At 41.4% G+C, this 15,097-nt stretch overlaps 1 protein-coding gene across 2 annotated transcripts in view; it reads right to left on the bottom strand.

Annotated features, from left to right (window-relative positions):
• The window catches only part of LOC309872710 (L-lactate dehydrogenase C chain), a 47,472-nt gene extending 34,676 nt beyond the window's left edge, over positions 1-12,796 (bottom strand). The window contains exons 1-3 of one of the 2 annotated variants that reach the window (XM_082747333.1): positions 12,697-12,796; positions 9,352-9,486; positions 1,513-1,630 (exon numbers count right to left, since the gene is read on the bottom strand). In XM_082747333.1, coding sequence (XP_082603459.1) covers positions 1,513-1,630; positions 9,352-9,477 — 244 coding nt within the window. In that variant the 5' untranslated portion in view covers positions 9,478-9,486; positions 12,697-12,796. Of the gene's footprint in view, positions 1-1,512; positions 1,631-9,351; positions 9,487-9,587; positions 9,925-12,696 lie in introns of those variants that run through there. The other variant, XM_082747332.1, reaches the window with a different exon arrangement.
• Between the last annotated feature and the right edge of the window lie 2,301 nt (positions 12,797-15,097).

Raw genomic sequence — 15,097 nt, 5'->3', positions numbered from 1 at the left:
AAAATAGAGCTACTCTATGACCCAGCAATCGCACTACTGGGTATTTACCCTAAAGATACAAATGTAGTGATCAGAAGGGGCACATGTACCTGAATGTTTATGGCAGCAATGTCCACGATAGCCAAACTATGGAAAGAGCCCAGATGTCCATAAACAGAGGAATGGGTGAAGATGTGGTACACACACACACACACACACACACACACACACAGGAATACTATATACACACACACAGCCAACAAAAAAATGAAATTTTGCCATTTCCAATGGTGTGGATGGAACTAGAGGGTATTATGCTAAGCGAAGTAAGTCAATCAGAGAAAGACAATTATTATATGATCCCTCTGATATGAGGAATTTGAGGCAGGGTGGGGAGTCATGGGGGTAGGGAGGGAAAAAAATGAAACAAGATGGGATCAAGAGGGAGACAAACCATACAGACTCATAATCTCACAAAACAAATTGAGGGTTTCTCGGGGTGGGGGATAGGGATACAGTGGCTGGTGATGGGCACTGGGGAGGATATGTGCTATGGTGAGTGCTGTGAAATGTGTAAGACTGATGATTCACAGACCTGTACCCCTGGGGCAAATAATACATTATTTGGTAATAAAAAAAAGATGTTTATCATGTTTAATCATGTTTATATCCAAATGTATTTATGCCAATTGTATCTATTAATTATATAATATGAGGCAAGTCACTAAAATACAAGTGTAAAAGAAATGCATGGTAAAGATAACCAGTATATTCAGGATTGAGACATGAATAGATGTAACACAGAACATATCAACTAAATTAGTAATGTTTTATTTTTTTTCCTGGGTGTTGGATACATTGATGTTTGTTATACTTAAACTCTTTCTATATGTCAAGCATTTCATAACTTTTTAATGATTGTTTCTTTTTTAAAAGATTTTATTTACGGGACGCCTGGGTGGCTCAGTAGGTTAAGCAGCTGCCTTTGGCTCAGGTCATGATCCCAGCGTCCTGGGATCGAGTCCCACATCGGGCTCCTTGCTCCGCAGGGAGCCTGCTTCTCCCTCTGCCTCTGCCTTCCACTCTGTCTACCTGTGCTCGCTCTCGCTCGCTCTCTCTCTCTCTGACAAAGAAATAAATAAAATCTTTAAAAAAAAAAAAAAGATTTTATTTACTCAAGAGAACATGAGCAGGGGGAGGGGCAGAGAAAAACAGAGAAGCAGACTCCCCACTGAGTGGGGAACCCAGTGTGCGGCTTGATCCCAGGACCTTGAGATTATGACCTCAGCCAAAGTCAGAAGCTTAACCAACTGAGCCACACAGGCACCCCTATTATCCCCCTGCTTGTGCTTGCTCACAAATAAATGAATAAAATCATTTTTAAAATGATTTTAGAATAAAAAATTAACCTTTTAAACTGTATGTCCTAATGAGATTGGTGATATTTTTAATTTATATTTACGGAGACCAGTTTGGTAAAGTTCATTACTCTTTTTTAAAACTCTGAAAAGAACTCTTTAAATTAAAATTAACCTTTTCCAGAGGTAATCTTTGAAGTATTAAAGAAAAGACTGCCATGCTGAAGATCCATCATTTCTCCCTTCAATTTGTCCACTGAGACATCAATGAGGGCGAGTTCATCGGCCAAATCCTAAAATACATGAAAGTTTTGAATAATATATTTTGAAGAATGTTCTTACTTCAGTATTTAAAAAATAAAAAAAATTGTGTGTGGCAACTTCATAATCGAAGTATAGTTATAAAAATTTTAATAGAAAAAATGCTATAAAAGTGAGTGTGTGAGTGTGTCTAGAGTGACCAGAAAGAAGTCAAAGTAAGCAACAGAATGTAGCAAAAATTACTAATTGCTTTGCCTTCAAAACTAATTGATAATTTTTTTTATAAGTGGCTTTTTTTCCACTTCAGATAATAGTTTAAGAATGATGAAAAGCTATTAAGTTCCTTCAAAGGATTTTATTACATTTAACCTTTATGCCCAATTTCTGTATTGGCTGAAGTTTTTAGTATGCATCCTTATGACTAAAATAAAAAGGTGGCCACCTCTGGGAACCCATTTCATGCACAGTACATTTAACATTGGATCTCCAACCTAGGGGTAGATGGGCATACAACCAGACCATAGCTCCCAGTCAGCCACACAATCATGAGGCAAACAATGGATACACTTAACAATTATTCTGTTTTTTACTTTCAGAACCAATATATTTCACAAGATATTCAATAATTGATTATAAAATAATCAATGTTATGGTTTTGCCCAACTCTAAGCTAATGTAATTAGCTTATAACATTATTTAGCTTACATTATTACATTTTATAATATTACATTACATACATTATTACATTACATTAGCTTAGAGTGTAGTTACATCCACAATAATGTAATGTAATTGTGTAATTGTTCTGAGCATGCTTAAGGCAGGCTAGGCTAAGATATGACAGGTGGAATAGGGTGTACTAAATACATTCTGAACTCATGATGAGTTTATTGAGATGTAACCTCATCATAAGTCCAGGAAAATCTGTATAGTCTCTTTTTTGCTTACTCTGATTTGAATTGAGTTTACCAAATGAAACAGAATACAGAACTACATAGAAGAAGAGGCTTCCCTCATATCCAGTGGCCAGATTCTAAAGATGAGAAGTAAGGACAAGGGATCAAAGTCCCTATTTGCTACCCTTTTTTCTCAGATCAGATGCCATCTGAACTTTCTGGAAAACTGTAGCTTCTAAAATGTACTAAATTATGTGTATATATCAGGAACATAAGGAAGATAAGGAGTTTCACCCAGAAGGATCACATATCACTTCTAAGCTAATTGGTAAGAAAACCAGATAATGTTTATAGATCCATTTTTCTATTAGTCTATGTCTTTGGATCTGTACAGGAAAACAGAAACCACTCTAAGCATTTCAACAGGAGGTAATTAATATAGGGAATTGGTGAGATAGCTGTTGGAGGGCTGAAAGGACAAAAAGGGAACATTTGAGGTAACCCAGAGATAGAAATCATAGTTTGAATTCACTACCCCGGGGCGCCTGGGTGGCTCAGTGGGTTAAAGCCTCTGCCTTCGGCTCAGGTCGTGATCCCAGCGTCCTGGGATCGAGCCCCGTGTCGGGCTCTCTGCTCAGTGGGGAGCCTGCTTTCTCCTCTCTCTCTGCCTCTCTCTCTCTGTGATCTCTGTCAAATAAATAAATAAAATCTTAAAAAAAAAAAAAAAAAACTCTTTGAATTCACAACCCCAAGACTGAGGGAAAAAAGAGAGAGACTAAAGGAGGGCTTCATGGAGCCAGGCTCAGACCTCTGGAAGAAGTAATACCTGGCTACCTGGCTACCACTGAATGGGCAAAATGAGGCTAGGAGCTCCAAAAGAAATTGGAAGCTAGGACCAACTGTTACCACTGAGGCAAGGGCTGCAGCTGAGATGAAAATGACCAAAACAATAAGCAAACAGGACGGAGGTAATTTCTCCACTCCTGCTCCTCTCCTCCAGTCCTCCACTCCTGTCTATTGGCAGAACCTGACAAGATGTTAACTGGTAAAGGAGAAAAAGATTATGCAAAGATCCAGCACCACAGAATACAGAAAACTGGGTTTGGAGCTGAGTAACAATAATAACCAACACAGCCTGCTTTTAAATTATGTTTCCAATTCGAATTCTATCTCTCCTTAACAAGTTACCAGACAATTCTCTTTTCAAGGGAATCTTCCCAGCTCTGTTTATCTTGATTGCCAAAGACAGAACTCAAATAATTCCTAAAAGTTCGTTTTTGTTTTTTTTAAAGAACTAACAATATCGGGGCGCCTGGGTGGCTCAGTGGGTTAAAGCCTCTGCCTTCAAGGCTCAGGTCATGATCCCAGGGTCCTGGGATTAAGCCCCACATCAGGCTCTCTGCTCAGCAGGGAGCCTGCTTCCTCCTCTCTCTCTGCCTGTCTCTCTGCTTGATTGTGATCTCTGTCAAATAAATAAATAAAATCTTAAAAAAAAAAAAAAAAAAGAAAGAGCTAACAATATCTATGTGAGTCATTTCTCAAATAGAATTCCAAATAGAGTGTTTGGGTTTGTTTAGCCTGTCAGAATCTTTTAAGAATAGTTATGAGTGGGGTACCTAGAGAGCACAGTCAGTTAAGTCTCTGGTTTGGGCTCAGGTTGTGATCTCAGGGTCATGGGATCATGCCCAGTGTTCGACTCCATGTACAGAATGGAGTGTGCTTAAGCTTCTCTGTCCCTCGCCTTCTGCATCCTCTACCCCACTCTCTCTCAAATATAAAATAGAGAGAGAGATAATAGTTATGATCGTTCCAGGGAGTCCTAGAATAACATGGTAAGGTAAGAGAATAGTAAAGTAAGAGATAAGTAAGAGAATTAAAATCAATCTAAGGAAAACTGCTAGGACCACTTTACTCTGTACAGCAGAAGGAAGTAGGACATACTGCTATGCTTTAAAGTCTGCCATTCAGTGATACATGCAGGTGTTATAGTACTCATTTACACTCTATATATTCCTTGAAGTCAATAAACTATATAAATATGCATATTTTAATATCTTTCATCACTTTCCATTTATCCCACAATGAACATCAATGTGAACTGGGTATTTACCAGTATACTATGGATTCTAGTAGGAAATAAATGGGCTCCAACAACTGGCCTTTAAAGTGGAGTTCCGAAATTTCACGATAACATGCCTTTGATATTGTACACCAATATGTAATATATACAAATTTCATGATAATATGCCTTTGATTCATTGTGCTGAGCACTCAATTTTTTTTTTTAAGATTTTATTTTTTAAGGGGTGTCTGGGTGGCTCAGATGGTTAAGCATCTGCCTTAACCATGATCATGATCTGGTCATGATCTCCGGTTTCTGGGATGAGTTCTGGATCAGGATCCCTGCTCAGTGGGGGGTCTGTTTCTCCCTCCCCCTCTGCTGTTCCTCCTGCTTGTGCTCTCACTCTCTGTCAAATAAATAAAAGTTTTTTTTTTTAAAGATGTTATTTTTAAGTAATATCCACACTCAATGTGGGACTCAAACTCACAAGCTCCACTGACTGAGCCAGCCAGCTGCCCTATTCAATAAATTCTTTTTTTTTTCCCCCAATAAATTCTTTATATCTGCAAACTCATTTTAGTTTTAGACTTTTTCTTTTATTTCTTGAATAATTTTCTTCCCTTTCTTTTTTCTTACTGAAATATCAATGAGTAATGGGACCTCCTGACTGGTTCTCTAATTTCATCTCTTTTCTATATTCCATCTTTGACAATCTGCTTTCTAGAAACCCAGTGGAAGTCACAGGGTTCCTGCTTCAATGTGCCTTCAACTAATCCTACTGCTTTCAATAAGATGCCTGTCTTTACTGTCTCGAGGAGAAGAACCTGATTCAATTTCTCCAAAGAATATACTCCTTCCCCTTGCCTGCTGATATGTGAGAGGTGATTGCTTGTTTGAGTAAGCTCCAGAAGAGAATCTGGTAGTTTTATTTTGATCATATAAACTTTGAACCAATTCTCCTATGTTTGTCCCATCCCTTACCTCAACTCTGTGAGGCAGTTGGTACTTCCAATTCCTCAGCTTCTCTTGAGGTTTTGGAATTTAACTGGCTTTTCACCTTCCTCTGCCAGTTTTTTTAAATTATCTAAATAATCCAGTAAAGTTTTTAAGAACACAACAGGACCTGTGTCCACATCGCCAAGGTTTGAATTCTAGCCCACTCACCTATATTAGCCACTTGACCATTGGCAATATTACTTAATATCTATGTTTCAGTATTCTCATTTATAAATGGAGATGATAACAATACCTATCTTGTAAGGTTGTCATGAAAATTAAATAATATCTTTGAAAACATTTTTTTAAAGATTTTATTTATTTATTTCACAGAGAGACAGATATCACAAGTAGGTAAAGAGGCAGGCAGACGGAGAGGGGGAAACAGGCTCCCTGTTGAGCAGAGAGCCCAATTTGAGGCTTGATCCCAGAACCCTGGGATCATGACCTGAGCTGAAGGCAGAGGTTTTAACCCACTGAGCCACTTAGGTGCCCCTGAAAACATTTTAAAAAGCAAAGGGTTTGTGTTTTTTGTTTATTTTTTGTTTTAGATTTTATTTATTTCAGAGAGAGACAGCGAGAGAGAGCATGAGCAGAGGGGCAGAGGGAGAGGGAGAAGCAGACTCCCCGGTGAGCAGAGAGCCCAACATGCAGCTCAATCCCAGGACCCTGTTATCATAACATGAACCAAAGGCAGACACCTAACTGACTGAGCTACCCAGGTGTCCTGAGAAGCTACCCAGATGTCCTTGTGAAGCTACCCAGGCTGTACACTGAAAACTACAAACATTGCTGAAACAAATTAAAGAAGACGCAAATAAGTGGAAAGACATCACATGATCCTAGATTAGAACACCTAATACTGTTAAGTTATCAACATACTCAAAATCATCTACAGATTTAATACAAACCCCTACAGAATCCCACTGACATTTTTTAAAGGAACAGAACAAAATCCATTCTAAAGGATCTTAAGGGACTCTAAATGGCAAAATAATCTTGAAAAAGAATAAATTTTGAAGTCTAATGCTTCCTGAATTCAAAACTTATTACAAAGCTATATCAAAATAGCATGGTATTGTCATAAAGACACATAAATCAATGGAATAGAGAGCCCAGAAATAAACTCTCACATTTATGGCAAATGGTATTTTCAAAATCTTTTGGACTCTACTTTTTTTTTTCTTAAGACTTTATTTATTTACTCAACAGAAAGAGAGAACACAAGCAAGGGGAGGTGCAGACAGAGGGTGAGGGAAAAGTAGGATCCCTGCTGAGCAAGGAGTCCTATGTGGAACTTGATCCCAGGACCCAGGGATCATGACCTGAGCTGCAGGCAGACGCTTAACTGACTGAGCCGCCCAGGTGCCCTATAACCAAATGATTTTTGACAGGAATGCCAAGGCCATTTAATGGGGGAAAAGAGAGTCTTTTCAACAAATCATACTGGGGTAAGTGGATACTTACAAGCAAAAAAATGAAGTTAGACTTATACCTTACATCATGTAAATAATTAAAAATGGATCAAAGATCTAAATATAAGACCTAAAACTGTATGAAACTCTTGGGAGAAAATATAAAAGATTCATGACATTGGACTTGACAGTGGTTTTTGGATATGACACCAAAACACATAAAAATAGATTAATTGAGGGGCACCTGGGTGGCTCAGCTGGTTAAGCATCTAACTCTTGATTTCAGCTCAGGTCATGATCTCACGATCATGAGACTGAACCCCATGTCAGAGTCTGCAATAGGCATGGAGCCTGTTTCTCTCTCTCTCTCTCACTCTCCACCCTCCAGGGCATCACCTCCCAATTGCTCACTTGCTCTTTTAAAACTTAAACTGAATTACATTAACATTAAAAATGTCTGTGAATCAAAAACAACACAACAAAAACAGCAGAGTGAAAAGAAAACCATGGAATGGGATAAAATACTCAAATACACAAATTTGGTAAGAGATTAATATCTAGACTATAGGGACACCTGGGTGGCTCACTTGGCTAAGCTGCTGCCTTTGGCTCAGGTCCTGATCCCAGCATCCTGGGATCAAGTCCCACATCGGGCTCCTTGCTCAGCAGGAGCCTGCTTCTCCATCTGCCTCTGCCTGCCACTCTGTCTGCCTGTGCTTACTCTGACAAATAAATAAATATCTAGACTATAAAAAGAACCCCTACAAGTCAACAACAAATAACCCAATTTAAAAACAAAGGGTATCTGGGTGGTTCAGTTGTTTAAGTGCCTCACTCTTCATTCCAGCTCAGGTCATGATCTCAAGACCCTGGGGTCAAGCACTGCACTGGGCTCTGCACTCAGCATGGAGTCTGCTTGAGAATCTCTCTCCCTCTCTTTTTGTTCTTCCCCACCCTCCCCACCCCCATCCACTCTCCCTCTCTCTAAAAATAAATAAAATCTTAAGAAAAAAAAAAATCCTTGGGGCACCTGGGTGTCTCAGCTGGTTAAGCAGGAGACTCCTGATTTCAGTTCAGGTCATGATCTCAGGGTCCTGGAATTGATGACAGGCTCCACGCTCAGCAGGGAGTCACATTGAAAATTTGTATCCCTCTCCCTCTGCCCCTCCCCCACTCACACACTGTGTATCTGAAATAAATAAACAAGTCTTTTTAAAAAATAAAGGGGTGGGGCTCCTGGGTGGCTCAGGGGGTTGGGCCACTGCCTTCTGCTCAAGTCATGATCTCAGGGTTCTGGGATGGAGCCCCATATCAGGCTCTTTGCTCAGCAGGGAGCCTGCTTCTCTCTCTCTCTCTGCCTGCCTCTTTGCCTCTCTGTGATCTTTCTCTGTCAAATAAATAAATAAAATCTTAAAACAAAAAAAGGGGGTGCCGGGGTGGCTCAGTTGGTTAAGCCTCTACCTTCAGTTCAGGTCATGATCCCAGGGCCCTGGGATGGAGCCTTACAATTGGGCTCCCTGCTCAGTGGGGAATCTGCTTCTCCCTCTTCATCTGCCCCTCCCCGCCATTCACGCTTGCTCTCTCTCTTTTGTGTTCTCTCTCTCTCAAATAAATTAAATAAAATCTTTTAAAATTAATTAATTAAAATTAAAATTGAAAAAAATTTCTCTCACTCTCCTCCCTCTCCCCACCTCCACATGTGTGCTCTCTCTAAATATATAGGTATTTAGAAGGCAGTAAAAAAAAAAAAGAAAGAAAGAAAGAAAGAAAGAAATATATGGCAAAGTATTTGAACAGAGACTTTTCCAAAGAAGATATACAAATTGCCAAAAGCCACATTAAAAGATGCTGTAGAAACAAAAAGTAAAATTAAAGAACTTCCACTGTTACTTTATCAACTTTGGTACTTTTTGTTTTATAATGAGTGTGTAATACTTATAGTTTAAAAAAAAATTAAAGTTTTTTTTGTTTTTAAGTAATCTCTATACCCATGTGGGTTTTGAACTCACAACTTTGAGATCAAGAGTCTCATACTCTTCTGACTGAACCAGCCAGGTGCCCCTAAAAAAATTCTTTTTAAGTATAAGCTTCTAGGAAGTATGACTTTCACCCATTATTCTTCCAGGAAAGCAAGGTATGGGATCATTTAAACAGAATATTAACAAATTAATGCCATCAATGTGCCTCCTATGAATCAGCTTAAATAGTCCAGCAATACCAGACTCAAGATAAATTCCAAATAAACGTTTCTTAAATTAGGTCAAAATCAGATAAGTGAACACATATTTGCTGTCAGAAGGTTGGCCCCACAACCCTGAACTCATCAACATCTACAAGACCTCAAAGTTCTTGATTTTCAGCTACCGGATAGGCTTCTAACTTACCTTCAATAAGATACAAATAGCACAAGCCATGCCTACAGCACCAGTGCCAACAATGGTGATCTTACTCTGGGAGGCTTCATCTTCCTCAATTAGACTCTCAATAAGCTTTTCCTTGATAGTTGACATTTTGAGAACCTGATAGGGATAATGAAATTTCAGTGGAATCAAATTCCCTAAATTGATCACGCTCACAGGTATCAACATACTAGCCACACTGAACATCTAGGGGGGCTTACCTACTGAGTTTGCAGAATGTTGGAGCCGCGTGTGGCGGGAAAGCGAAAAAAGGGGCGTGGAGAGGCAGAGGAGAACCAGTCTGCCTAGGTGTTGGGGCACCAATGAGCTTTTTATTTCTCCCAGCCCTCAAGCTATCATTTTCACCCCAGTACTAGACACTCAGAAGTGCTTTGCCTGCCCCAACTCAGTACAGACAGCCGGAACACAGAACTCACTGTCTTTAAGGAAGATTAAAAAGAAGAAGAAGAAGAAAAAAGTTACACCAAAAGGAAGCCACCAACGGCACTTAAGTGCGAAGCCCTGCGACAGTTGCTCTACCAACTGCAACGTCAAGAATGCTCCCACGCAAGACTCTTTCGTCAGTACGCAAGCCCCGCCCACCGCTAGCCCAGGCGCAGGCACATTCGCAGGCATTCAGCGGCCCTTCGTTCTGGAAGCGGGGCGGTGTCGGAGTGAGTGCATTGGCGTCCTCGGTGCCCCTGTGAAGAGTTCTAGGCTATCTTTAAGAACTTGGAAACAGGGATTTGGGGAGTATAGTTTCATTTCCCTCAACAAGCCTAAGCCTGGGACTGATTTTAGTGCTGAATTTTTGGAAACCGTCATGACTACAGGCTGATGAGGGTCAGGCTCCAGTGGGAGAAAGTTCTCCTTCGAGCATCTCCTGTTCTTCCAGATAACTTGCCTCTTTCTGAGAGGACATGCTGGAGGGACCTGAGCCCCAGCGATGATTTCAGTAAAGGGTGGGCATGGGAATGACCAACCTGAATTTGAGGAATGTACTTTTCAATGTACTTACCATACCCTTGTCTACACATTTATCTGCCGGAATTTAAAACATTATTATTGAGCTCTCTAACTTCAGAATGGAGTGCTGAAATAGAGATTGAATTAAAGCAGCAATTGTGAGGAACTATTTAGCTAGAGGCTTCCATCAAAGTTAAAACAATAACAGTTGTTTAATCCTTAAACTATCCCTGCTCCCCTTCCCCCAGGGGATTTACTTAAAAACAAATCCTAGAAACCAGCTCCAGGTAACAAAGCTCAAATATAAGGGTGGGTCAGGCCACGTGGAGACATCCTATTAGGGGGATGCATACTGTCTCCTTAGCTACCAAGGAGTATGGGCCCCGCCCTTTGGGCACATTTTGGGCGCCAGTTCTGACCAAGGTGATAGGCTGGTTCAGATGTCTACTAGGGTAAATTGTAATTCAATTGGTCACGTAGCAGGACAGTGCCGCTTTCTCTGTGTGTTACAATCTCATTGGCCACCTGTGCATGGCCAGTCCCAACCGCATGGCCTTTGCCCTTAAAAGCTATTCTGGGAAATAGAGAAGAGTCGCTCTCTCTTGTAAGAGGCGCGGTCTGAACGTTTGGTTAGATTCTTGATGCTTGGCACAAAATAAAGCTTTGCTTGACCTTTGCTTTATGTCAGTCTTGCTCCTTTAATCACAGACCCACTGTGGGGGAGGGGGGCGCATAACAACAATGAAAAGGAAAGGCCACATCTAGTTCTCTAAGGGTGGTTTTAACTTTATACCAAGAATTTATGACCCACAGAGGTGGGCACAACCTCCTCAAGTCATCTTTTTTTGAGTATTTGCATTTTAATCCTTTTCCATTTTCTGTTTCGAAGCCTGTGTGATGAGGGAGCAGGAGGCTGGCTGAAGACAGCAAAAGCTGGCGCCTTGCACCCCCCTCCATCCACTACCCCTCGGTAATGTGTAGCATCCCTCAGGCAGCCCTGACTGCCATGAACAATAAGCAAATAGTTAACTTGCAAAGATCACAATCCTGCAAGACAGGAATCTCCCAACTATCTTGATGTTAATGGCTCTGCTAAAAGACTACCTTGGTCTTCCTTTAGCATATGAAAATTCCATTGAAACCTACCTTCCCCTCACCTTCCCCTAATGGCAGGGTACATAACCTGCCATTGTACCCTGCCATTCCTCACAACCCAGGGCAGCAGCTCTTCCTGCCCACGGGTCCTGTCCCCGTGCTTTAATAAACCACCATTTTGCACCAAAGATGTCTCAAGAATTCTGGGACGCCTGGGTGGCTCAGTTGGTTAAGCAGCTGCCTTCGGTTCAGGTCATGATCCCAGCGTCCTGGGATCGAGTCCCACATCGGGCTCCTTGCTCCGCAGGGAGCCTGCTTCTCCCTCTGACTCTGCCTGCCACTCTGCCTGTGCTCGCTCTTGCTCTCTCTCTCTCTCTCTCTCTGACAAATAAATAAATAAAATCTTTAAAAAAAAAAAAAAAAAGAATTCTTTCTTGGACATCAGCTCCAGACCTCAGCCCACCGAACCTCACCTAGGTTCTAGAACTTCATCACGTGGTTTGGGGTGCCTGGGTGGCTCAGTCATTTAGCTTCTACCTTCAGCTCAGGTCATGATCCCAGGGTCCTGGGATCCAGCCCTGCATCAGGCTCCCTGCTTGGGGTAGGGGTGGGTGGCCTATTTCTCTCTCTCCCACTCCCCCTGCTTGTGTTCCCTCTCTCACTGTATCTCTGCCAAATAAGTAAATAAATAAAAATCTTAAAAAAAAAATAAAAATTACAAAGCCTATGATTTGGTTTTAATGTAGTGCACACCATGCAGTCACCCTGCTTAAAACCAGACCACAATTTTTCATTACACTTAACCAATTTTTTAAGTTAATTTTTTAATTAATTTCAGAGGTAAAATTTAGTGATTCATCAGTAAAATAACTAATTTTTACCACAACCTAAAAGACATTCATGATCCAGCCTCCTTCTAGCCCTCCAACTTCATCTCAAGACACTCTCACCTCACTCCACTCCAGCTTTTCAATAGCTTTTACTTGGCTCAGGACTTTTTGCTGTTCCCTATTTCTGGAAAGTTCTCCAACCATTCTCAAAGTTGATTCCTCATTTGCAGTCTTGAGTATACATGGTACTTCCTCTAGCTTTCCTGGAGCAATGTCAATTACCACCACCTCCCCACATCTGTCCTATTTCTCTTAGGGCACTTTTCACAAACTATCAGCTTGTAAGGGCCTATTCAGCCAGAGGAGCCCCACCTCAGTTGAACTGCCATTTTGTTATAAAACTTAAATTGACTTTGCCCCCCTCCCCAGGGGAACTTACTTAGAAACAAGTCCCAGAAACCAGTCCCAGGTAACAAAGTCCAAGTCCAAGGGTGGGTCAGGCCAGGTGGAGGTATTCAGTCAGTGGGGGCTCAGAACTGTCTCCTAGCTACCAAGGTGATAGGCTAGTCTCCATGGCTACTGTGGGGTGAATTGTAATTCAATTAGCCACCTGGGTGTGGCCTTTGCTCTATAAAAATTAGTCTGGAAAGCAGGGAGGGGTTGTCCTCTGTAAGGGGCGACCCTGACCGGTCTGTTTGACCATCGGTTTGATTCTTATGTTTGGCGCGGAATAAAGCTTTGCTTGACTTTCGCATTGTATCAGTCTCGCTCCTTTAATCACGGACCCATTATTGGGGTACCCTATTTTGGGGGGACCCAACAAGCTCCGAGAAACAGGTCACTTATAGCAGACAGGAGCGGCAGTCACTGTTGGTCTTGTACTACCACTTGCTTGTGTGCTTACTTCCACAGCAACTCTGGTACTTGCACCTCATTTACCACTCAGTTGAGAGGTCAGCCCTGCTGGCCAGGATGACCAAGAGGTCTCTGGTAGCAAAAGGAGGTGTCATCTTGGTAGTGACCAAACTCTGGATCTAGGTGAAGAAAAAGGCTCTTCATTCATACCTACCATAGTTGCAGGACAGGCCACTGAGGTCTACTGCCTGAGTGGGCTCTCTGGGTGGCTACAATCCAAGCTAACTTAATCATTTTGCTTGATGGCAGCAATCTAAATACAGGAGGGCCAAGATGTATACATCCCAACAACTGCCAAAGTGCAGTAGGAATGCAGTAAAGAATTCTAAAAGAACAGGCTTTGAAGTCCTGATGCTTTGACAACATGGGCTTTAGTGGAAAAAAATGTTCATCCATCTACATGCATATATATGGAGATATATATATATATATATATATATATATATATATGAACTATATTCTGAACATTCCATTTGCTTCCCCCACTAAGGCATATTTAATCCACTTCCCAAGGTTAAGACTAAAACGAGATCATATTTACTTTGAGGCACAGCAAGAGAGGAACACAAGGAGGTGGGGGGGAGAGGAAGAAGCAGGCTTCCTGCCAAGCAGGGAGCCGGATACAGGGCTCCATCCCAGGACTTTGGGATCATGACCTGAGCAGAAGACAGATGCTTAACTGACTGAGCATAAAATGAGATATTAATTTCAAAGAATCAGGGCTTCTTTGCAGAGCTGGTCTATTCCTTGCCTGGGGCAAGAAGATTCAAGGTGATCTTGGAAGACTTTGTGTGAGGAAGTGAGGAAGTTGAGGAAAGTGAGGAAGCTTTACAAGATTAAATCTAAAGAATTCACGAAAGATTAGGTTAATAAATCTTTAAGTATTATTTCCAGTCATGTTGGTACTAATTTATTGGATCAGATATGAAATTAATAAGTGTAAATCGGGCGCCTGGGTGGCTCAGTGGGTTAAGCCGCTGCCTTCGGCTCAGGTCATGATCTCAGGGTTCTGGTCGTCCCACATCGGGCTCTCTGCTCAGCAGGGAGCCTGCTTCCTCCTCTCTCTCTCTCTGCCTGCCTCTCTGCCTACTTGTGATCTGTCAAATAAATAAATAAAATCTTAAAAAAAAAAAGTGTAAATAATTTTTTTTAAAAAACAAGTTGCCTCAAAGTTTACTAGAGGCCAGGCATAAGTACAGGTTTCTACTTGGAATAATTAAGAAGTTCAAAGATTTGATAGTGGTGAAGGTTGTACAACTATGAAAATCCACAGAATTAAACTTCAAAAGGTGAATTTTAGGGGCTCCTGGGTAGCTCAGTCATGGGAAAGATTGAGCCCCGCTTCCTGCTTGTAATCCCTCTCTCCATGTCTGTCGAATAAATACAATCTTTAAAAAATAAAAGGAGAACTTTATGTGTAAATTATATCCTAAGGCTTAAAAAAAAAAAAACCTATAGAAAAGCAAATCCTATTATACTCCTTGTCAAGACTACATAATTTGCAGGGGTGACTGGTTCCCTCAGTCAGTTAAGCCTCCAACTTGGTTTTGTCTCAGGTCGTGATTGCCTAGGTCGTGGTGACAGAGGTCCGTAGTTGGGGCTCAAGTCATGATCTAATGGGTCCTGAGATCTAGCTGTGCGTCTGGTTCCACGCTGGGCACGGAGTCTGCTTGAAGATCCTCTCTGTTTCTCGCCTCCCTCTCTCAATTAAGTCTTTTTTTTTTTTTAAGATTTTATTTATTTATTTGACAGAGAGAAATCACAAGTAGATGGAGAGGCAGGCGGGGGGAGAGAGAGAGAGAGAGAGAGAGAAGCAGGCTCCCTGCCGAGCAGAGAGCCCGATGCGGGACTCGATCCCAGGACCCTGAGATCATGACCTGAGCCGAAGGCAGCGGCTTAACCCACTGAGCCACCCAGGTGCCCTG

Source organism: Mustela nivalis (genome assembly GCF_964662115.1).
Source record: "Mustela nivalis genome assembly, chromosome: 9".
Taxonomy (NCBI): domain Eukaryota; kingdom Metazoa; phylum Chordata; class Mammalia; order Carnivora; family Mustelidae; genus Mustela; species Mustela nivalis.
The sequence above is the reverse complement of the archived record's forward strand: the minus strand, read 5'-3'. Positions and strand labels throughout refer to the sequence as shown.